We start from the raw sequence: 24,359 nt of genomic DNA, 5'->3' as shown, positions 1-24,359 counted from the left end.
GTGGCAGGTCGGGCCATACAGTCGGCTGACACTGACAGCTGTGACCGTTTGACACAAGATAATATTTATCGCCGTTGTGCCTTTGTGCATACAAATTTAGAAATTGAAACACTTTCTCATCTATTCATCGTTATTTTTATGCAGGAAACGAGCAGGAATCAATATTCAAATGAATAAATATGTTTTTGCGAAAAAATAAAACCGATCGACGAATTGCCACGCAGTAGTACAGTGAATTATCGCAAGAGAGCAGCACTGATGCAGATGTGTGACGTACGTCAGAACAGTTTCCGGTTGATTTGTCCCTGTCTCTCTCTTTTCGGGTTGTCGCTAACGTCAACAACACGCACGTTACCGAGGCGGAGTGAATTTTATTCGTTTTTCACCGCAATTTTACTAACAAGTAATAGAATTAATGACCTATGGAACGTTTGTGAGCTGTACTAACGGGATTGCCTGCTATTTTCAATTACAGAATGCCGCAGGAAATCAAGGAAGTGAAAGACTTCCTCATCAAGGCCCGCAGGAAGGATGCGCGTGCGGTCAAGATAAAGAAGAACGAGACCAACACCAAGTTCAAGATCCGCTGCTCCCGGTACCTGTACACGCTTGTGGTTAAGGACATGGAGAAGGCAGAGAAGCTAAAGCAGTCGCTGCCCCCTGGCCTGCAGGTGAAGGAAGTGAAGTGAAGTGGCGGTGTTGCTTTGAAGCTGCTGCCGCTGCGTCTGTTGTGAAATGGACGGGGCGGATTCCGGTTTGACGTTTGACCGGTAATCGTTCCGCACAGCCTCTCGTGAAGTAATGTGGTGTTTCGTTCGTGTACTCTGTGTTTGCGGCTGCACACAGAATGTGTAATGTGAAGAAGCTGATCAGCAGTTTCACATGCGTGATGGCGGTGAATAAAGAGTATGTGAGACGAATCGATACAACGAATGTTGTTTGCTGCAGTTGATTTCTGTCCCTCGGTGTAGGATCGAGGAGAAGTGATGTCAAACGATTGTAAAATCTTGCAAATCTAACGCAAATCAATTCACAGCTTACATCCCTGTTGGTGATAATTAATTTAGTACAGCAAACAATTTAGTACGCTAGTCAGTCGTTTGGAAGATTTGCTAATCGAAAAATTTAACCTATGGGGTTACGGAATCCGACAATATTGTTGGAATTATTTATTGCAATAACTATTAGATTTGTTCATAAACAACATTATAACAATTTACAATTTTTTTTAACTGTGCGATATGCTTGCTATGCCCACCGTTTCGATACGGATCCGATTAGTGCGATCAAGAGCGGGGAATTGGAATCATCTGTTCATGCTGCGATTGCTGGAATCGTCTGGAGCCGTATGAAGTCGTTGGAACTGTCTGGATGGTACCCTTTGTAGGCATCAGTGGGTATATGTTCAAACATGTTGCATCTGTCTCGTTTTGCGCTGCTTACAGACTTGATAAGCTAGTCGATGATTCTTCCGTTGACGCTTAGTTGTATTTATATAGTTTGTCCACGGAAGAACAGCGGATTAGCGTATTTCTTATGTTTAACTCTTCCTTATTATAGTGCATCATCTTAGAAGTACAATCTAACCATCTAGTAAACATCGTCGACTCACTGCCGTACAAAGGATTAGACTCGCTAGGTTCCAATGGGTTGGTTATGACATGGCTATGACACCAGACGACTCTGCCTGTAAGTCCTTTCAGAGCATATACAGAGAACGGAGGAGGCTTGGTAGGCGCAAATAGAGTGATGGCATTGATGCGTCTGTCAGAAAGTCCGGGATTATGGATTGGATGAAGACGGCGCTCGACCGTGAGCGGTATAGAGGACTCCTACAGCAGGCAAGCGGTTATAGCATTGTATAAGTAAGGAAGTACATATCGTCGACTTCATGAGCCATTCGAATGTTCAACACGGAGGGTGTTATTGAGAATTGTTTACCTGCTTACCAAATGTATTGTCAAATATGAAAACGGAGAATGATATCTTCTGATTCCGGTCGACTATGATACAGGAAGTTCATAGTGCGTGCTTCCAAGTGGTCCAACCGGTTTCGACCTTTGCCTGTGGTCGAACCTACCTTCAAAAACTGGTTTGAAGATTTGGTAATTTCCGTTTTTTTTTTGTCAATTTTGCACAGCTATAATTCAGTTTTTCGCTTATCATTTGATTAAGTACCGTTACGAACTGGCGATTTTCGTTTACGAACGACTCTGGCCTTTACTCACGTAAGTCGATTCCGCCGTTTACTCACGATCAAAAGCCGGACGAAATTGGGTGCTGCCAATTGTTAGGAAATGGTCGTATCATCCTAATTCGGGTGATGTGCTATAATTCAACTCAAGTATGAATTGACAGCCGCCCCACGGTAACAATTCCGTTTAAGACACTTCGTTTAACGAGCAAAAACAACAAAAATTATAACGAGCTTACGAATACCTGGAACTTGTTTCTGTTCGACGACGAAGTCAAAACATCGAAACTTTGGTCTAATATAGAATATTCATAGGCCACTTCTAAGATCAATGCCATCGGAGGACTAATCGGTAATGTACTTGAAAAGTTGGTCAGTAGTTCGGAATTGAGAATGCAGAGAAAAAACAAGAGAAGAAAGATACAGTCGCAGCACAGCAAACAATCCATTCGAGTACTCCGAAAAAAAAATGTGTCCGAAAAGGAAATATTAAAACCATTTTAAAGATGTTAAAAACGTGCACATCCACGCGATGCAATATTTCTACGAACGGGTAGCGTGGATGAGACAAATGGTATTTCTCATTTTCGGATTCGTAACTCTTTTAATCGCGTTCGCGAAGATGATCAGAAAGATTTTTGGCCCCATATGTGTGGAAGGACAATGCAGGAGTCGCTTCAATGACGAGTTCTATTAGCTGTACGACTGAGTACAGCGGATTAGACTCGACAGGCTCCGGTGGGCTGGTCACGTCATGAAAATAACACCACATGACCCAAACCGTAAAGTCCTTTAAGGTCTTTACCTTAAATTGTCAACAAGGACAAAGAATGTGTGGTAGATCCAAATTAAGATAGAGTGTTAGCGTTGATGCGTCCGCCAGAAAGGCCGGAATAATGAATTGGCTCATGACAGCGCTCGACCGTGAGTGGTTCAGAGGATTCCTGCAGCAGGCCAATACCACGAAATGGTTGTAGCTCCTGATAAGTCAATGAGTAATTGAGTAAGTAAGTATAATCATCCAAACAAACATCACGGTTTACATGGTTTACAAACCATCACGAAAATAAATTGTATGTCATAATCAATGAAGAGAGTATATATTATGTTGCTTTATCCACTGTATAACATAAAAAGCTAATTATTATACGTTAGCATGACCATTAGCATGAGATGATGGTGACCTGAGTTTTCGGATTGAGTTACCTTGAGGATTTCAAGGATAAACTTTGAGGATGTTATAAACCTTTAATGAACTGAAATTGTTCATGCAGTTTGGATGGATGTTCGGATAGTAGTTACAATTATCAGCTTAAAAATTGTAGCCTTAGAGCCGTACAGTGCACCAGGTAAAACACAACTTTCAAGATAACGCAACCCATACTATCTAAATTATCAAATTCACGTGCAGTTTATTTGAAGGTATGTATAGCGTTTGGATTCGAGCATTGCATGGTATGTAGACAAACCAAGGAAAACATGATTTTTCATCGTAGGTTGTATAAATTTAGTCTTTAGCTGAAAACCCTAGTTTTTGGTGAAATATAATTCATAATTCATAAACTCACGACAAACTTCTGTGAAACGTGCATCAGCCTGTACTGAAGCGGACACGACTGAGAAATATTGAAAAAATGGGAACATGTAACATTCCAATTACGAATAATTGTTTTAGTTCTAGCGAAATACATGAAATGGTAATGGTGAGCTCACCGATCTAGAAAAAAAACCCATAAGGGTGCATTAGGGTTTAATTGAAATTATATGGTGAAATTATGGTGAAATTAATCCAATGTATTTTCACCCTTATGTTATTGTCTTCAATAAGTCTAAAGTACTCAATAAAGGATTTTACGGTAGGAAATTGAATATATTGGCATGCATGAACCGATACAAATTCATCGAAGCGCTTGAATCTGTGCGAATTCTTTTGTGTTCTAAAAAACATTCATAAAACAATCTTTGTGCTGTGAGATCGAATTTCTAAAGTTTTTTTTTTATTTAATTTACATTATGACGGCAATGCCGTATTTTCAATTTCTAAAGTTTGTTGTTTTTTTTTTTATAAATAGGTCGTTATTCATTGACATTACGTAATTTTTCCATTGCTTGTTTCTAACTTTAAACAAAGCTATTTCAACTAACTTATTGAGTCGATGATACGATTTTTTGTGTAAAACGTTTTGTCTGCTCCTTTTCCATCTTTTCTGGGCTGTATTACTGATTTTTACGAGGAAGATTATTTCTGAGGGTATAACCATCCTACAAGTACTGGGTGTTTTGAGAGGTACTGCTGAGCCGTTATGATGGTTAAAGTGGGCTTTTTTATCATTTCGTCGATTTGTTTATTGTTTTGTGTGTCACAAAATAGTATCTTAAAATTATATGTATCGTGGAATTTATATGTTCTTAGAATACGTTTCAGTTAGCATTGCTGTAATCAAATATTTTATGTTCGTAGTTGTTTCCGGAAATTGAAGTAGAAACGGAAAATATTACGGATAGATGGTCTGAGGTCAAGCAGGTTTATTAGGTCGAATATTTCATAAGTGATATTTGGTTAAGTTAAATCTATTGAGGAGAGATTTCGTGATGCGTCTGATAGATAGTGTGTAGATGAGAAGTACGGGTGATAGATTGTAAATTTACCTATTTGCATTTCCCTAAAAGAGGAAATTTCCAGCTGAGTTTGAAGAACAGATCCATAGCCTATGTCTAGCATTTGGGTCGTCGCATGTCAGAAAGATATTTTTTTCTAAACCTTTATACCTTTATATCACACTTAAATTTACTCACATCGGAGCTCGCTCCATGGATGATATGCTGCAATTGAGTAGTAAGTAATTTAATTTCGCTTAATACTTTATGTTGAATGTGATCATTTATTAAGATTAAAATTCCTCCTTTGGCACCGTCTGTTCTATCTAACCTGTACGTCGTGTAATCAGGAATTGAGAATCTATGGTTTGGTTTAAGAAAGGTTTCTGCAAAGCCAACGAAATCAACATTATTTTCTAACATTAGATATTGAATTAGGTTCTGTTTTTGGTTAGAGATGCCGTTTAGCCATTAGAACAATTTTGGTTATTAAATCATCTTCTAGTTGGTGTGTGTAGAAGTCAGTTTTGGTTTGCTTTGAGTGGTTTGTCTCTACTTTAAAATCGTTTACTGTTGTAGTACTATTCTTACTGCTCAAACGCAAAGGAGCGCACTCTACCACAGAGTGCATAAAATCAGCCGAAAAATGCATTCACTGTAAACCGCATGGCATGGCTGTCTATCGTAGAAGATAGGCGGAGCACAAAAGGTCAGTACTTCATAGTGCAAGCGTGAATCCGTTCGACACGCTATCCCTTTTAGCGGAAAAATAACCCGTTACCTAATCAGGCTCCTCTCACAAGAGTTAAAAGGGTGCCCTAGGGTGCCGATCAGAAAGGCAGCAAAAAAGAAATCCTTTTCCCCAAAAAGGTACCGCGTCGTCACGGTGAAGCATCGCCAATTCTCAAAGGCACCTTTTTGTCAGAGCGACTTTTGGCTGTTCAGCAGACTCAGCAACAGCTCCGGAGACACCGACCGGTGATGCCAGATACCTAACTGATAGCTTCAGTCGGAAATGTTCATCAAACGAGATACGTCGTTGAATCGTGTTTCTACAAAGTTTGATGTAACGGTTTGAATCTTAAAGGCAAAATTGTTTCGTACTCTAAAAAAGATTATTCGTGATAGACATAGGATGGGGAAGGAAGAAACAAGGAACAAAAAATAGGTCCGTCGAACAAGAGGCATGGAGCATAGAACATGCAGTTCACTCAGTAAGGTAAAATTCAACGAAGGAAAAATGTCTAAAGGGAAGATTTTCCACAAATAACGTAAATTAAAAGTACTAAACACGTGTATTGCCAATTCAATTATTTGACCAGTCCTTAGCTGGGTACGATGCGAGGGTTTCGTTTTCTTATTGGTGAGGAAAATCAAACTTTTCATATATTTCACCTTAGATTACTACATGATTTCAAGAGGACTGTTCATGCCATGGGATAGAAGGGAGAGTGCGCGGGAGAGTCAATATCTTCATTTGAAAGTCGTAAATTGAACAGATCCTACAAATTTTTGGGTCTAGTATTTTACAGCTTATAGGTATAGAACCAAGGATAATGCAGCGTTGATTATTGTTTGGAAATGTTTGTTGAAGAACTTGGAACGACGTTGTGTAATTTTTTATTTTTTTGTGAACAGTGTGTGAAGTCGTCCTTTCTCGATCGCTTCCGCTATGCTACTAAAACCTTTCCTGTTTTATTGCAGGTGCACGGAACCCCAAGCCCCATACGAGCTTCTTTCCTGTTCTTCTACTGTCCGTAACTTTCGAGAAATCTGCTGCCGTATTGGTGTGAAAAACACAAACAAATTCAAACAATTATTATTTGGTCGGACATGATGATTTTGCTGGTTACCATAGTTGGAGGGTATCAAACTGGGTGTTAATATTTTACTTACACTGATTTTATGCTGGTTGGGACTAGACATTCGATGCAAGGCTGTACACAATCAGGCACAGTAATTTATTTTTTTCCTCCTTCTACAGCGAAATAACGTGTTAGTTTAATGCGGTTAAAAACGAGGACATCTTTATAGCCTGCATTACAGTCGTGTATTAGAACATAGCTACGTTGCAATGATTGCATTAGTAACAATAATATCCACATTTCGAATATTTATTAATTGTAAGTCGAGACGCTTAACTGCGTTAAATTCAGTCAATTTTATTACTTCCCTGTAAACCGTTCACACAACTACATTACAGTGCGTGGTACATTGTTATCCGCATGTTTTACTGTAGACAATTACATCAATTTCATTTCTATGACATGTTTGGCCAGAAATGATTTTTTACATTGCATAATTTTACAGCTTTTTATCGTATTATACATTCGTGCATTCGTTGCGTAGGTAGTACGACATTTTTTTAAGTTCCATATCCATAAGCTCAATTTCGTTAGCAACATGACGCAGTGTGCGTCGATTTTCTTCTGGAGTCAATGCTCCAACTGTAACATTTAACGCTTTAAAAGGGTTTTATGGTGTTTTGGTGGCACATTTTTTTCTATAGCATAATTTATTTTAATTATCGAAATTTATCGAAAATATCGAAGAAAATAATACATATTTATGCTTCTAATAGTAAGGTAGCTAACACTACTAACAAAGAACACCATTAGAATTATAACCTGACTAAGTATAGTTTATGTGTACTAATTCCCTACAGAAATAATTAATTAAGCTCAATTCTGTAAAGCAACTTTTATTGTTTAAACTTGTTGAATGGATTTGGTATGGAATGTGTTTCTTTTTAAAAGCCCGTGCTTTGGTTTGTGCTCACACAAGGAGAAAGATTTTAACTTAAACGAAGGAAAGAACGAAACAAACTTTGACTCAACTACTTCGTACTTTGATTCAATCTTTTAATCCCTCCGCGTTCGTTAATTTTTGAAGAGATGCTATAATGAAGTTTTAAGTCATTTTCCGCTATCTAACCTCCTAAATACACCTGATACATACAATTCATTGCCATACAATGCAAAATTTGCCAAATATTGCAATATATGTTTAATAAGAATTGTCTACAAACGAGTAATTATGTTATGTATGTATCACAGTCATGTTTTCGCTGCGCAAAGCATATAACATTTTCCATTGGCAACATTAAACAGGTAACAATTTAGTTTCTGTACTTTTCCGGATTTTTAACTGCAATGGCAAAAGTGCCTTTATGGAATAATGTAAAAATAGTTTCATTGTACGTTAGAAAACGTCAATACATGTAAGCTCGGAATTTATTTCGATTTCTTGAGCCAATCCCCTCATAACGAGTCAATCCTCTTTTGACAACTTAACGAGAAATTTAAAATTTAATGAAAATACTTCAAATTAACGAACAAAACCTCGTATTGAAAAACTATGAAGCTGAAAAAGTTGAAAGAAGCTTGGCCTGACATGGAATAAACAATAACTGTTCGAATCAATGCCACCGGAGAGTTTACACCAGTTTTCAATTAAATAAAGATGTTGGCAAATAGTTTAGGGGGAAAAAACAATAACTCAAGAACTTCTGTTGAATCTCGCGAGTGAGCCATCCATTGAAGAACTTTCAGCATGGAACGGTATATGTAACTTTTTATATAAACTCTGACGAAATAAAGAAGAAAAGACGATGAAAAAAGAACATCCTGCATAGAGAATTTAACGAAATGCGGATAAAACACTGGGATGGATAAAACTCGTTGTTAAAGGGTTGACTATACTGAAGGTACATCTAAATCACACGTGGAAATTTATTGTGTTTCAAACGAAGAATGTAGCATGTTTAGCAAGTTGAACCGGTATTGGCAATTAACGCCTAGAACAGAAAGCTGCAGAAATAACATTTCACATTTACACACATACACACAGTGTACTTGCACAACATGTCACCTTCGGTGGTGAGTGAAAGTTCTCATTTATTGTTCGCTATGGCCAATCGTATTTGATCACTGGTCGGTGGAAATACGTATGTCGGTTCGATTTCATTGAAATCAATGTATATTCTTCTGTGTGGTTGCAACTGCTTTGATATCTGTTTGAACGAAGGCCGCTCGTTAGGGTCTTCGCGCCAGCACTGTAGCATCAGTTCGTACACCTCGGCGGTGCAGTTTTCCGGCCGTTCCAGCCGCTTGCCTTCCTGCAGATAGGCAAACAGCTCATGGTTGCTGATTGAAGGATACGGGTAGCCACCTTAAAGAAAAGAGGAAAAAGGATTAGATAATTAAACGTATTTGCAGAAGCAGGAAATGCAGATTGAGCAGTACATGCAGTCCCCGAGATACGCTATTATAGCGAACCAATATATCCTGGGGAAAATCCGCGTGTCTCGAATTTCCGCGTAAGGTGAATCCGGGAGTAAAATCGTTTATACTTCAAAATTGCAAAGTTGACTTCCTTCAGGCGATTTTTTGAAAGAATACATTAAAATAAATTTAAAACATAACAACGCAAGATATTTTAGACCAATTTTTCGCCTTTTTAACTAGATTTTGTACTATGAACCAACTCAGTTGTCAACTTTCCAAAAACCGCGTATCTCTGGATCTGCGTAAATTAGTGAACTTCGTATTTCGGGGACTGGCTAGCACTGGCTCCACTTTTGAAATTAGATTAATTAAATTGATTTAATTAGGAAGTGATGGAATTATATATCTAGTGCAAAGATCAATGATTAATTTCGTAATGTAAGATTGAATGTCAATGAGAAATTTAATCATTTTTTATTTCATTTCATTTTTTCCAATCGAAAACGTAACCGCTACAAGAATACTGAAGCTGTGAAACAACCGGATGCGATCTAGTTATTCTTTTGTTTAACTTATGTCTATACCCAATTTTCCTTGCTAGCCGATGTCCTAAAATTGACAATTAGCCGAAAAGTTGGACGGCACATAATTTGAGATTGAATACGATTCGATTGGGGTGTAATTTAATTACAGACTGTGTTTCCAATGTTCACACAGTACATCGCAGATAATTTACCTTTACGTTTAAAGGCGATGCTGTCCCATGCGGTGAATTCATGTTATTGATTATTTTCCCCCAATCATGGGAACAAGCAGCAGCATAATCTAAATCCACAAAATCATTTGCAAATAAAAAGAAAACGCATGATTGACGGCTTCGCGATAATGCTGCTAGAGTGTCCAAATTTTTGCCATCTTTAAAGTGGATTAAGAAAATTGATGGTGGCTTAGGTTGTCACAAAAAGAACAAAAGGACCTTTCTTTGTTATATTTTTTCCGCCATTTTGAATGTTTTTGTTTTTTAATGTTTGTTTTTGTGATTCAAATTCTAGCTTAATTAAAATCAACACAATGAATTCCTTTTTATGTTGAAGCCGAAGCAATTCAAATTGCTACATTTTTATGTATAATCGTGTAAATAATCGCAATCAGGAAAAATGCTGTAATTGGAATTAATAAAATAACTTTGAAGTTTGACTTCTCTTCTGAGATAATCTTGTAAAGTTCGGGTAGTTCATCCTTTGGACTAATGATGTAATATTTATAGATGCTTAGGATCTTTCTCCAACTTGATCTAGGAAGATTTTTCTTGCCTATATCCTCTTACAGGAACGTATATGCAAAGCGTTGGATAAACAATTTTCCACACAGCGACACATAAAAACTTTTCCCGTTGAAGGAGATGGACATTGTAGCCAGTTAATAAGTTTTAACACAGCAAAATGTGATAATTAATTACGACAAATCCACGATTGCGTCATTATCACTTTGGGAAACTGTCAGATTGCATTTGAAATAATCATTTGACGAACCACTCGTTTCTATTGGACAACAAACCACTGGTGTTCCGCAAAACGAAGCAAGGTTAAATTTTGTTCATTACTTCCGCAAAGTCTATTATAAAATACCGGATAAAAAACTTACAACAGCATGCTCTTTCATATGAAACATATAAAGGCAAAATTTGCAAAAAAGACTATATCTACGTATAAAATTCCATACTATCTGGAATATCACCTATTATTCTGATAAGTAAAGTATCCAATAATAAAATTATATACGAATACTCCATTCAAACTAATACAATACAAAGCATTTAATCAAAAGAATAATTATTAAATATTGATTCTACGTACTTCATGGTCAGTTCAGATAGTAGTATTCGGAAATGTGATAAAATATGAACGAATGAACATGTTAAAAATCAATATTCATTTCTACAACTTATTTGTTCAACATTCAACAGCTCGTTTATTCGTTCGAATATTCGTTGAATATTCGATGTCCTGAGACATTTTCTATTTAAGGGATGCATTTATAACTTTTAATAAGTCGGCTTTACTGCGAATAACGTGTACATTAAAAACAGGACAAGTTTTGAATGACGACGAAACATCTGTATTAAAGATAATTGAATGCCCTTGAATAGCAATACAGTCTGGCCGTTTTTCTGGAATAAAGATAGAAGTTCAGTGGAATCCTAAGCTTAATAAGCATTCAGGAAAAAGGCTGTGTATCTCTAACGGGCGGTCATACGCCAACTGCCCAGAACTTTAGCTAACGCCCCCCAAAACAAAACGATGAGCAATTCTTAGCTTTTTGTGGAAATGGCTATCAAATGTTCAAAATCAAAATCCGAGTTGGCCTCTATGCTATTGGATTTAGTAATTATATAACTAAATCCAATAGCATAGAGGCAAACTCGAATTTTGATTTTGAACATTTTATAGCCATTTCCACATAAAAGCTAAGAATTGTTTGTTCTAAAAGCTTGAGCATTGAGTGATGGCTTCCGAGTTCCATTAGGGACAAATAATTAACAATTCGAAATCATATTTTAAACATTCGCTCTTGTTGGGAAATTTCCTGTTGATCAGACGCGACTGGTCTAGTTAAACACTTTCACAAAACAAAGTTAAGGTCCCTTTGAACGCAAGGATCCCTGCCTTCGATCATCATCAATTTACGGTGATGTCTGCTATCGCGGCGTTCGATGCTTTGGTCGTCAGATCAGGAATACTACTTGTCACTCTGGTTTTTCTCAACCCTGCATAATAGCATAGCCAGAGATCATGAGCCAGTGATGGGTTCTCATCTATGCAGTAGGGAACTCGTACGAAAATTCGGTGGAGTTTCTCCATATGTTACGCATACGTTAATTCCTGCAGGGCAAACATGCAAACACGAACAGGCTTGTGGTTATCGTGTCTATTGCATGAAGCTCTGGAATTGCATTCCGTAATCTTAATAACTTTTTTAAAAATATCCATGAAATTTTGTTCTACTTTTCTATCTTTGAATTTCGGCGTTTTATCATTTTATTTTCGTTTTATTAATTTTGAGTGTTCTAAGCATTAGTGACCTCCGGTGTTCCGGTGAGAATAGTTTATATGTGCGTGAAATTCTATCCCGACATGGCGTGGAATTGTGCTAATTGTACTACCATTCTTACTGTAGGACCAGCTATTAGAGCCCATTACAGCCTAGCGTTTAAAATGTACACAAAAATACTGTTTTATGAATGTTGATTTTATCAAAGTTTAGTTTTTTTCATTTGTTTTAGAAATGCTTAAATTTTGCTCGATGTTGTTGTGTTTTGTAGTGTGCAAGTTTTGGAAGAATGTAGTCAAAATAGAGAGCATCAAAATTAAAACATTCTGTTTGGAAGGATATCACATTTGTTGTAATACAACAATAAGATTAGATTTTTGTACAAAATTTGAAGAAAGTGCTTTCTTAAGTACTTCAAAGAATTTGAATAGATTTTTGTACAAAATTGGTTGGATATCTAGTCCAACCAAGATAGCTAAGCTACAAAGATTCTTGTCTTTTGAATTCAGATTTTGTACCCTTGCATATGAAGGGTTGAAATAGATACGAAAAACTAATAAAATAGATGATTCATAATTAGAAAATCCTAGTTAGAAAAATATTAAATGTACGATACATCACGTATCGTACAAACAATTTCATACATCACGTTCAATTGTTTAAAAGATGCTATAAGGTGTGCTTGGAATAATAGAAGTGACTAACTTGCCCTAGCGAAATCGTTGTTCTAACACCCTAAATAGACTTTTCATGTTTCACCCGATTGTACGAAGCATTTCATTTATTCTACATGCTAATCAAACCTGCTGGCACAATGTGCCAAGATACCACCGAATACCATACCTAGTGTACCGATTTCCCAGAGCACGATTCCAAACGCCCAAACGTCACTCTTGTTCGAATACAGATTATCCCGCATCGCCTCGATAGACAACCAACGCAACGGAACCTGATGGGAAAAGGCGTGATAAAACCGGAGAAAATAAAAAAGTGATTACCATGCTCGACAAGGAAGCGATAAGCAGCAGTGTGAAAGTGAAAATCGGTAGAAAATAAATTGTTTGCCACTATCAAGTACCGACAGAAGGATGACACTTGGATTGTTTTCAACCGAGCAGATCAAAGTTCAGTACGTACTTTTTTGTTCCTGGTGTTGACGTAAATCCCGGTGCGCGATAGACCGAAATCCGATATCTTGAGCGTTTTTCGTTCGTCGATCAGAATGTTGCGTGCGGCCAAATCGCTGCAAAGGTTTGGCAAAGGTCATGAGGTATAAATCCTAACCGAACGGCAAATTCTTCCCAACAACGGATTGGTTTCCTAGTGTAATCCATTTTGTTTCTTTGTCGTACAAGAACAAACACTTAGTGCCACTTACCGGTGGGTGATCTGAAGTTCCTCCAAACGCTCCATGCCGAAGGCAATTTGTTTCGCAAAGTTATGCAACTCCTTGTGATCTAGTACATACTCTAGCGAACAGCTACCGAGCGTGGTGCCATTGTCCTCGTCAGCCATTGTGCCGCTAAGCATGGTGTAGGTAGCTGCAAACGGAACCGCAGGTAAAAATATATTGTGGTTCATTGGAGTTTATTTGTACTGATTTGGGCACTGATTGTAGATATTGATTTATAATTCATTTGTTCACTTGTGGTAGCAGATTTTTTTTCATTGTTATAAACAAGCATTGCAGTAAACAAGCTAATATTGTAAAACCGTTTCGGTAAACAATTTATAATACAGGGTTAGACCCAGGGGAAGATAAACAGGGGATTTTGGGCAGCATTTTTGGAGAATATTTTTAACAAAGTAATATTGTTATATATATTATTCGGAATATATCACTATTTTACAAAATAGTATCATCTTTAAAGTTAATCGCAGTTTAAATCGCAAAGTGTCTTGCTAAACCCTGTAAATGAAATGAAATGAAATCATCCCCAACCACAGTGGCAATCTTACTTTCTGTTACGGATGGTCGGGTTGCGGTGTCCGTCTGCGTTATGTATGATGCATCCGAGGTAGAACTGCTGCAAAGAGACGTAGTTAAATAAGTAAGGTATGCACACAGCAAAAGCTACCCAATTTAGGATGAAACTTCTATACATTTGTTAATTCGCCAAACGAAACAGTACGAAATTTTAATCTGTTTCGTTGCATTTCGAATAGGATAGTTCGAAATGGAATTTGAAGTTCTCGTTTCACCTAACCCTTGCTTTTGATCGACTGTCTACTGTTCTTCATTTGCAAGCCATTTATCCATAAATCAAAACGTTAATGTACCTTATCACATAATAATAAATAAAGATACAAAAAATTAATATATTTATATATTTTAGATAAATATAAAAAGGATATGAAAGATTTGTGGATAGTAAAATATGGCTAGGTTTTGCGGTGCTAATACCTTATTTTGTATTCTGTGCTGTTTTGTATATGGTCGCCAGAATTTGTAATGTTGCTATTAATTTTTTTTCCAATCTTAAACAGCCCATAACATGTACTTACGACGTATGTAATAGATCCAGATATTTCCCCATCGGACCGAACATGTTGTTAACTGGAGTTGTGGTTTGAAGCGAGTTGCCATTTTCCAACTGTGAGCTTATTTCCAGCTGATGAACCTTTGCCAAGTGTTTAGCGCGGATCTTCCGAAGGTATTCCAACTGCAAAGCATGGTGCAAAACCAATACGACAATGGGGAAGTTATACATTTTCTCGGTCGGAAAATTGTACCGGGATACTGTACCAGATCACCACAGCCAACGTACTCCATTATCATCGTAAGCGGTTCTTTAATGGTGCAGCATCCGAGCAGGGCAACGATGTTTGGATGCTTTCCCACCTTTTTCATCATTGTGATTTCATCGAGAAACTCATCGAACTCATCGCTCGATGAACATTCTGATCGCGAATATAAGAACAATATTAATCAATAAATTAATTGATTGGAATAGTAATTATTTCGTTGTCAATCGGTACATTCGTAAGTATAATGGAAGGAATAGCAAATCGAACGGTAATCTATCTGACTTTAAAAGTACTCACTTTTTAGCTGTTTGATTGCAACTATTTTCGGCCCGTTAAAAGCCGGTAATTTAATAGCGCTTGCCATGAACACACGTCCGAACGCTCCCTTTCCAATCTCACGTCCGATTCGGAGACAGGAATGCGGGACTTCCAAATAATCAGCATCACCGCGTGCGCGAGCGTTCTGTGAAAATAATAATATTATAGAATGTATCGTATATGACAGATAAACTGTGATCAGTAGCGAGGCTACAAGATCACAATGCCCTCAAACGGCCGATTTCGCTGGTAGTACGGTACTCATTATGTATCGCTTTGATTCGATCGATTTTTAAACTGATTTAAACGGATTTAGCAACAGGTGCAAACTATTCGTAGAATATTTCATGTTGAATAGTAGGGTTTTTTAGTGTATAATTTATTTAATTTTTCTACCAAAAAGTTTGTTTTATTGTTGCAGAAAAAAAACTTCAGTTTGTTGTATTTGAATTTGAGCTATTTACGTGTTATAATCATAGCTATCATTTACGTGTTGCACGGATAATCAGATGCACATGCACATGCATAATCCGCGCTCCACTGTAGTTGCGAACATCAGATATAATTTACGAAATCTCATTCAATGTATTATACTGTTTGGTAAACTAATGTTTTAGCAAATTATATATTTTTTCCTGAGAGATGCATTCAGCAGAAAAATATGAACATGAACTACAGGCCGAAAGAAAATATGAACATGAACTACAGGCCAGGAAGTATCTACATGTCTTAGCGATGCCGCTTCTTTTTGTGAACATAATTCTGTTCAGCTCAAACTTGTGTTCCGATATTATTCGTTCGTTAGAAAATATGAATTTATATGCACCGGAAAGAGTAGTTCGAACAAGAGATACATTTAGGCTACCAAACAGCAAGTAATCTTAGTTGCAAACTAATTTTAGCATTAAATATTAAGATTAAGATAGTACGAATTTATCAAGTTTAATTAGACTTAAGTCCGTTGAACAATACACAATAGTGATGATAATTTTATTTTAAAACACATGAGTAACGAATATTGTTTGAAAAATAACAGACAACGTTTAACGCAGCGTAATAATGGCTGTTGTGTAGGGCAAGCCACAAAAGTAATGAGTCTATTTTTGTTTTCGAATGCAATGACACTGGAGGCAGGAAAAGATTTTTACGTGCGACAGGTGTCAGTCGTATCAGTTCAATAAGAGGAGAATGTCTGCGAGTCATTGTTTTTTGGGCAATGGAGGCGCTCAGTCACTGCGTTTCTTGTAACCGTCTATCCGGTACATATTCACTTCGGCGTGGTTCCATGGCAGACTTATCTTTCCTTCATTTTTTTTATTGCTTGAATATTGATTGAAAAATGCACTAAAGAGGAAGCACTGAGACTCGATTGAAGGCAAAGAAAAGAATGTCAAAGCTGCTCCCAAGATTCCAAAAGAGGCCTACGAAGGCGCCTTCGCTGGAACAGCTGCTTCCTTTAATGTATTAAAGCGAGATTTGTCTGTTTTAAAGGTTACAAAAGTTCTGCCACTGGCACGGTTCGGTGTTGTATTGGTACCGGAACCGGATACGACTGGACCGAGGAAAAATCGCACCCTGACCAATCCCTAGGATTGACTATCCGGTTCCGTGGTAAAAATAAGTCGATATGGCATGGCCGTTCTAACGAAAAGAAAAGTTTTGGCATTAGCTTTAGCTTATAATATAATATTGAAATAAGCCTCATTACTTTTGGGATTGACGCATTAATTGAGTGGCGTTGGCCACCTTTTGGCTATTTGCCACGATTTAACGATTTAAGAGATTGAGTTGAGTTTTCAAAAATCATTTTTACATGTTGATCAAGTTAATTATAATTTACCGCTTAAAATTTAATTTATAATACCGCTTACCAAAATGTCCATATCAATGTACAATCGATTTTCCTCCATCGCTACTTGAGGATGATGATCACCACTGCAAAATGTTAGAAACATAGTTAGGATTAAACTAACGCATGATCTACTGACCACAATCGCATAATGATTGGTTTAATCGAACGTAGCAATTGTTTACCTGGAACGCACATAAACGCCTCTCCAATTATTAGCTTTCCATCGAAATTTGGTACGACGCCTGTAATAAATAAATATACAGCTAGCGATTGCTACCGCAACAGATACTGCGAGTAAAACGAACAATATTGGCAGCTTGGGAAAATGAATGAAACATAATTGAACTATTTGAAAATTATGTCCTACGATTTGAAGAGAAACCATACAACACTTACCAAAATAGACCTAGAAGGATGGTTCTGAACTGAGAAAACAGAGTATTAATTGTATAGTCAGAGCATGAATGAGACACAAACTTACCCTTGTACGTGGGCATGGATCGTTCGCAATGATTGTTAGCGTCAACGAAGGTTGACATTAGTAGAAAACTGTTACCATGGTTCGTTGAGAATTCATCCACAAAGAACGTGTAGGTATTGCTGGTCGTAGGATCCACGGTGACAGAGCAAAGAAGAGTTCCAGTTTTTTCCGCTTGAATTCTTTAATTGTAATTGTTTGATTGTAAATGTTAGTTAACGATAAAACAACATGCTTAACGGTGGCGTATGTTCGACCTTGAAAATGCTTACCCTAGTGACAGTCCTACTATATCGGTTGTCGATGTCTGATGCCAGCTAACGACTTTTAATGGATGCCATGTTACTACTATTTCTGATTCTTTGAAGCGTGCATCAAGCAGGAAGTCGGGTAAATTATTTAAGCGATCACATTCGCATCCGGTATCGTTCGTACATATTGCTGAAGCGCAAGAGAAAAGTTTTATTTAATACACTGTAAGTAATTAGTAATTTAAATCTACAATCGGAAATTTAATGTAAACAGAAATGTTTCAAATCGTCAAATAGAACAGTGAAAGCAACTGTCGAACTGTTGTGTAATTTTCATGGAATATCCAGGGTAGAAAATATCGGATCCTTTTATCAATTATCAAAAATTTTTCACACATTTGGTGATACACGTGTTACGATGATATTGCGATCCAGATAATAATCGCGGATAATCCCCGTATCTCGAATATCCCTATAACACGAATTTCCATTAAAACTTCGTATTAAGAGATCGAATACTTATTTCCTAGTTACGAATCACATTCATAATTTTTTCGAATGTAACCGTTTATGTTGAGATTTGAAATATTATAAAAAAAAGTATATTTTGTTATAAAAAATGTAACGTAGATTTGCGATTATTCGAAATTTAGTAGTTAGGAATTTAATTCTACACATCGATAATATATAAAATTCGCGCTTTTCGAGCACTGCGTAACTCGGGTGTGGACCGAATATGTAAATATTCTCTGCTATAAAGAGTTAGAATAAAATGTTTAAATGTACTCAATAAATGGTCTTGTTAAGCCACCCAAGAGGAAATTCAAAATATGCTTAGGAACCAATCGAGGGAAAAGAACAAAAATATTACAATACGAAATTAAGTGAACGCCTATTGCCTACTGCCATGGTAAACATTTGTCTATAGAAACACAAAGTACCAGGCGTCTCCACCAGAAACACGGTGTTGAAGCAAAATGGCATTTGTATGTCAAAACAGAACTACAAACTGTCATGAAAGTTTTTGATAGAACACACAGTCAATATGTCGGTATGTTACACATAAAGTAATTCTGTTTTTTGCTAAACACCAACTTACCTTTAGAACCCACGGTTGTATTGTGCTGCTGAAACATCGAGAGAAATGGAATGTCTTAATTATTAAAGAAAATATATCGAATTATTTCTAATGAAACCTACCCGCTGTTTGGAATCGGGGAGTGTAACTGGATGTTGTACATATGCAGACAAACAATCGAAAACGGAAAAAATGTTTAACAAACAAATGTATGGGTTACGCTTGTTAGGAAATGTTATGTTTGCTAAAATATTACCACGCAGTACGTTCGCAGCGCTTTCGCATTCCCTTGTATCAATTACTTTCAGCTGGATTAGGAAGATGAACTTGCTGCCGGCCAAATCATTGATATCGAATATGTACATATTGGAGTCAATGGGAAGGGCCAGTTCCTTCATGCTGGAATGTTGACCGCCCCATGCAAGATCGTTATTCGTTCCACGCCGAACACTGCAATCGTATGGGATGTTTAATGCAAAATAGTTGGAATAGATTTGATACAATTGGCCGTACTCGATGTGAATCGCTTTGAGCGTAATGTTCTCAGGCAAATCCGTTAATTCGAATGTGTCTAGGGTCCAGCTAACGATGAGCTGATTACTGGTTCTGTTAATAACAGCAGATGTGTTAACGAGCCGAGGCAAATGTTCTGCATAGTGGCAGGAGCATAAACCCTCCACACAATCTGGCAATTCAATTAGATGCGTTATTTTATAGGAAAAATCCATTGTCTGTACCGCTACCGAATAGGTGCAATACAGCTCGATCGGACAGATATGCTTACGATGTCCGTCATCGTCTGTGGGAATTATAATTTCGGTAATTGCCTAAAAAAAGAAACGAAGAGTTAACTAAATGCACTACAAAAAGGTTCTAAACATGCGCTAAAAAGTACCGAACTAAACATGCTTACCGCGCTCACAACGATTGGCGCACATTTAATGTGCTTATTGTTTTGGAACGGGCTATCCTTCAGGGGACATTTAGCGGAATCGATATGCGTTACGGTAACGTCATATTCGGTAGTGTCTGTAAAGGTGGAGTTCCACCAAACATGCAGCTTTACCTGCTGATCGCTGCGAATCGGTGTGACTATTAGGCCTGGCAAGTAAGAGGCGTAAGTCGTTGTAGCAATGCGTAACCAAGCAGCAGCAAATTGATACTGATGTTAGAAAAATTTCAACTATAATAAGCGTTCCTACCGTAAAGTTCTGCTGAGGCACAAATCTGAAACCAGAGGGAGATTGTTTTTATAAGCTAACTAAAATTATACAGTATTTAGTGAAATTACCTTTCCTACATTCAGCACTGTGCAGACCATGAAGAAAAGATTGAAGCATTTGCTAAAAGCCTCCATTAAAATGTCATTTTAATGTGATAAGGCTACCGGTAGCGTTGGCACAGTGAGGATTCATACGGACTATAAGTATCCTATCATCCGAGCAATTGTTGTGTGACTGCTGACTGCTGCAAAACACTCCGATAATAAACAGGTTTCACATCACGAGAGTTCTTATATGGACTCGCTAGATTGGATCAAAGGCAAAATTATGACTATACGTTGTATGCAACAATACTTATACAGATTCTCATGTACATGAAATGATATACAGCATGAGAATGTCGATCAAATTGCTCTACAATGCGGGGAGCGTTACGCTATGCTAAAGGTAAAGCTCATAGTGTAAATAAAAAATAATGCATTTCTATGACATGTGAGCAAAGTGAACATATAGTTTAATAAATCATCTATATACTTTGACGTAAAAAATCGTTTATGTTAATTGCTGCAACTGACTAGAAATAATGTAATTGCATATTGTGTTTTGTCAAAGCACGCTACAAAGGATTACAAATTGTTCAAATTAATGTTTCACTAAGGCTAAATTAAACCACTTTAAACCGTGTGTAGGTGTGTATATCATGCTGTGCATTTTAAACCGTAACGCATGTGGCTTGCATCGTATGTGCTGACAAATATGTCGTTTACTGACTCACACGTTTACGGACTAATTTAATTGCCTCGCTTTATGAACACCAGTGTGACATTTACGTCTGCAATCGATACAGCAAGAAACGTATCTAAACAAACGTAAGCCCATTCTTTGTGCAAATACTTAATTAAGCTTAATGAAATCGATAATCGTTCTGAGTAGAGTAGGGTCCATAAAAGCGCATTGACCATAACTCCTTGAGGTCAACTTAGTCTCCGTTAGGCGCTCGACATTAAACTAACAAGCTCGTTAAAATAATATGGGGAGAATTCGCAATAAAGTTTACACCTTCGACGTCATTTGCTTGACACAGTTCTGCACAATCCGTATCGTTCATCGGTATTTAAACGAAATAACTTATCAAACCGTGTGGTTAGTGTAAATTCCATGATTTAATAATGCATTCAAATGGGTGTGCTTTCAGTTGAACGCTAGGTTTTCACGCCTCTGGTGGGTTTAACGTGTATTACGGACAAATTCCCAATAAGCAAAAACTAATAAAATCAACCGGGAACAGAAAAAAAACTACAGCAAATAAACTATGGTAACAATATGACAATAAACTGCCGCGTCGTCACATCCAATTTCCTATCACTTCCAATTTTCAATCACTATTCATTTGTGTATCCTGTCCATATTCCTGTCGCGTATTGCATTTCGCGGCAAACGTTAAAATTTATTGGTCCGTTTACTTGGTATGACATCATAATCAATCCTTCCAAGCATAACTTGAAACAATGTTTGATTCAAATAGTTAAACTATGTGATGCATAAATTCACTCGACAAATGTGATCGCTGATAGCATCTATAGTATACCCTCTCGAACAAGAGAAGCCAGAATTGGTGTCTTTTGATCGAGTGAATTTCATTGTCTATTTGGAGTTGCTCAAGAAAGAGAACACCCCATGTTATTATTCTTTTAATTTTTTAAATAATGCTTTAGCATGCCTCCGGTTTTTGATCATCTGCTTTTTTTTTGTTGGCTTTTAAAAATTTTGTATTTGCTCCATTTGCACTCAGCAACAAATAACTTACATACATTTTACATGTTCTTTTATGTCCTTTACACCTTAAACGATTTACAATGTAAATACGTAGTCAGTCAGTGATCTCGGAGTGCTTCTTGTTCAGAAGTTACTTAAAGTTCAGAAGACTTTAAATCAAGATATTAATTTTGTAACTAAAGATGCGAATCGTACCACGGGAATAACACGTTACTAAACACAGGATATGAAAGGTCCGTGTTGTCTTAAGAAACTGCATTGTTGCTTTGTTTGGTCATCACTTAGATTGACGAGTATCGTTTAAGGTTGTACTGGCCGGATAGAAATAAAAATAGAAAAAATAGATTTAGAAGAAACAAGTTACTTTGTTCAACCTTTCAATCTTCTACAGTTCAAGCTAGGGGACTAGCGTAACATGACACACCGGAAATATACAATCTCTAACATCAATTTCATAATCCTTCGTTTTCGTTTTATTCTTGCTTGCTTTCCCAATTCTATCTACGCATTATGGTTCAACAGTCCCTTTGTTACCCTTTCAGTGTCACTTGAATGTTGTTGACTCCTTATTTGATTTTCATGTTTCTTCATCTAATTTTCGCCATCTCATTGTAGAATTTATAGAAATGTAACACTGTCATTTTGTTGTTTCGTCATTTGTTACCGCATTTTTTCACTCTCTGCAGGAGGCCAGGGGAAATATCCACACAGAAGCTCGATAAAAGGGTCGTTTTAAAAGGGAAAGAAACATTCCATGTTGCATGGGAAGTAAAAAAACATGTTTTAAAAATTTAATAATGCACATTTTGACAGGATTTGCTTGGAGCGCTGTGAAAAATTTGGAGTTTTCGTTACCCACCAGCGTTTCGTTGTGATTCCATTTTTTTTAATATCCTTAATAAAGGTGCCTAACATTTAACGCCTTTTTTATTTTTATTCAAAAAGCAGACCGATGAGATAATTACTATTGGTAGATTAATCTAAATATATTCGCTCGAATATGTTTTCTTTTCCAAACAGTTAAAGAATACCTTATTCCGGGTGTACTTGGCCACACTTCTCGTCTCGTCGTACTTCTAGGTCGTCATGCCTACCATTTCTGGCGTACTAGACCACGAATTTTACCACGAAGCCGGAATGTCAGTCCTTGCTATGGGGGATTTTTCCGGATGGGATTTTGGACCGGTCCAGTCGTGTGAAAACCAGCACCGCAACCAATACACCACCGTCCAACCCACACTTGACCACACTTAACGCATTTAAAAACGGAGAATTTACGTGCTATCGTTGAGGTGTAATTTCGTTATTTGTCGATATATTGATTTGAAATTTGTACGAGACGTTCCTGAATATCGTCTGACAATTAACACAATAAGACGTGTAGTGGGATTTGTAGATAAATAAAAACGCATCTATCTCGGACATCCGTAAAAGGCCGAGGTATTCTAGAGCCACTGGTTTATTCTCATCAACATGCTACACTATTCATCTGATTTTGTTTTCAAATTCTCAAACCATACGAGTCATTCATCTGCATTCCCTAACATGTGCACACATTTCCTTGCTAACTGTGCGAAAGGATCATATAATGAATGAACGAGCTAGAGTTATACGGTTTCACTTTTCTTTTTGTTTGTTAGTATCCTGAACCCGCATGAAATTTCATGTTATCCCAAGTTTAAAGATGCGGTTGGCACATTTTCAAGAAATAGGATAATGGTTCAACAAAGGATCAAAGTATCAATATCCATCGGGCTATTGAAAGTGTGGCAACTATTTTTCGAGCATCCTGTATCGTTCAGTTGTATCGAAATTTTCGAATGCTTATCAGCCACCCCCAAGTGTTCGTTTTGGTATGCGCCAATGGCGCAGTTGTTATTATTGTTGCTTAACCAACTACCGGGCGGCGAAACTTGCCGCACAGTAACCTTCAGGAAAAAATGGGTGCGACAGATTCCTTGGGCGTTCAACAAATTGACGCAAGATATCGCCACAATCTTATCAACGCTTCACGACGCCAATTCCGATTGTAAGCATTATCAGTAAACAACTTCAGTGTTGCTCATTTTGGTGGGGGCAAGCAGGCAAGCGTCACGCGCTTGAAGAAAAAGGCTCTTTTAATATGGAGCAATCCGGCACAAACACCATGGTTTCGTCCCCCTTTTTTCGTATACAATCGATTAAAGTTAACCATGCACACTAATCTTATAAAGAGCTTCAGGGCTTTGAGGTTGCTTACACTCGGCGCGTACGACGTTAATAATCGGTAGATGGTGGAATTGAACTATCGCCACGAGATACGTGCACGGAAACCGTTTGATCTTAAGCGTGTTGGGCGAACGTTAGAACAGTGTCGTACTTCAACTATACTGGCGTAAGAAATGTCACCACGCTTGCACTAATAGTTACACTAACAAATCAGCGATCAAATTAGCGCATGGCTTACTCTTCTCATTAGTATGCTTTAATATCTCATTACACGTCACTGGTTAGCACTGTGCTGTGGAGGAGGTGGTACCAAAGCAAACACGGAATCAATTTATCATTTCGAGCGTAACCAGAAACG

General features: G+C 37.4%; 2 protein-coding genes across 3 annotated transcripts; one reads left to right on the top strand and one right to left on the bottom strand.

Moving 5' to 3' along the window:
* The first annotated feature begins 267 nt into the window (after nt 1–267).
* Nucleotides 268–945, top strand: LOC128303438 (60S ribosomal protein L38). The gene is made up of 2 exons (XM_053040386.1): nt 268–403; nt 476–945. The coding sequence occupies exon 2, from the start codon at nt 477–479 to the stop codon at nt 687–689; it is 213 nt and encodes a 70-aa protein (XP_052896346.1). The 5' UTR covers nt 268–403; nt 476; the 3' UTR covers nt 690–945.
* Nucleotides 946–8,370: 7,425 nt separating this feature from the next.
* LOC128302425 (platelet-derived growth factor receptor alpha) lies at nt 8,371–24,282 on the bottom strand. Of its 2 annotated transcripts, none has more exons than XM_053039246.1 (21): nt 24,240–24,282; nt 20,086–20,320; nt 19,997–20,021; nt 19,708–19,895; nt 19,308–19,621; nt 19,051–19,244; nt 18,917–18,942; nt 18,816–18,843; nt 17,738–17,906; nt 17,469–17,647; nt 17,384–17,412; nt 17,170–17,303; nt 17,007–17,070; nt 15,115–15,280; nt 14,816–14,970; nt 14,575–14,732; nt 14,029–14,096; nt 13,448–13,610; nt 13,207–13,312; nt 12,913–13,018; nt 8,371–8,962 (listed from the first exon to the last, which is right to left on the bottom strand). In XM_053039246.1, exons 2-21 carry the CDS (start codon nt 20,149–20,151, stop codon nt 8,685–8,687), a joined length of 2,616 nt encoding a protein of 871 aa, XP_052895206.1. In that variant the 5' UTR covers nt 20,152–20,320; nt 24,240–24,282; the 3' UTR covers nt 8,371–8,684. The 2 variants fall into 2 exon arrangements, with proteins under 2 accessions (XP_052895206.1, XP_052895205.1); XM_053039245.1 differs by having other exon boundaries at nt 18,816–18,840.
* Between the last annotated feature and the right edge of the window lie 77 nt (nt 24,283–24,359).

The sequence above is a fragment of the Anopheles moucheti genome, chromosome 3, assembly GCF_943734755.1.
Source record: "Anopheles moucheti chromosome 3, idAnoMoucSN_F20_07, whole genome shotgun sequence".
NCBI classification, from domain to species: Eukaryota; Metazoa; Arthropoda; class Insecta; order Diptera; family Culicidae; genus Anopheles; species Anopheles moucheti.
The sequence above is the reverse complement of the archived record's forward strand: the minus strand, read 5'-3'. Positions and strand labels throughout refer to the sequence as shown.

Excerpts from the sequence above, each read along its gene's own strand:
- LOC128303438 (XM_053040386.1), top strand. The coding sequence starts at position 477 with ATGCCGCAGGAAATCAAGGAAGTGAAAGACTTCCTCATCAAGGCCCGC.
- LOC128302425 (XM_053039246.1), bottom strand. The coding sequence starts at position 20,151 with ATGGAGGCTTTTAGCAAATGCTTCAATCTTTTCTTCATGGTCTGCACA. Across the intron at positions 19,245-19,307 it reads CTCAAAGCGATTCACATCGA|TGTTCGGCGTGGAACGAATA; the intron begins GTACGGCCAATT and ends ATACGATTGCAG. Across the intron at positions 18,943-19,050 it reads CGCTGCGAACGTACTGCGTG|TTACACTCCCCGATTCCAAA; the intron begins GTAATATTTTAG and ends TACAACATCCAG.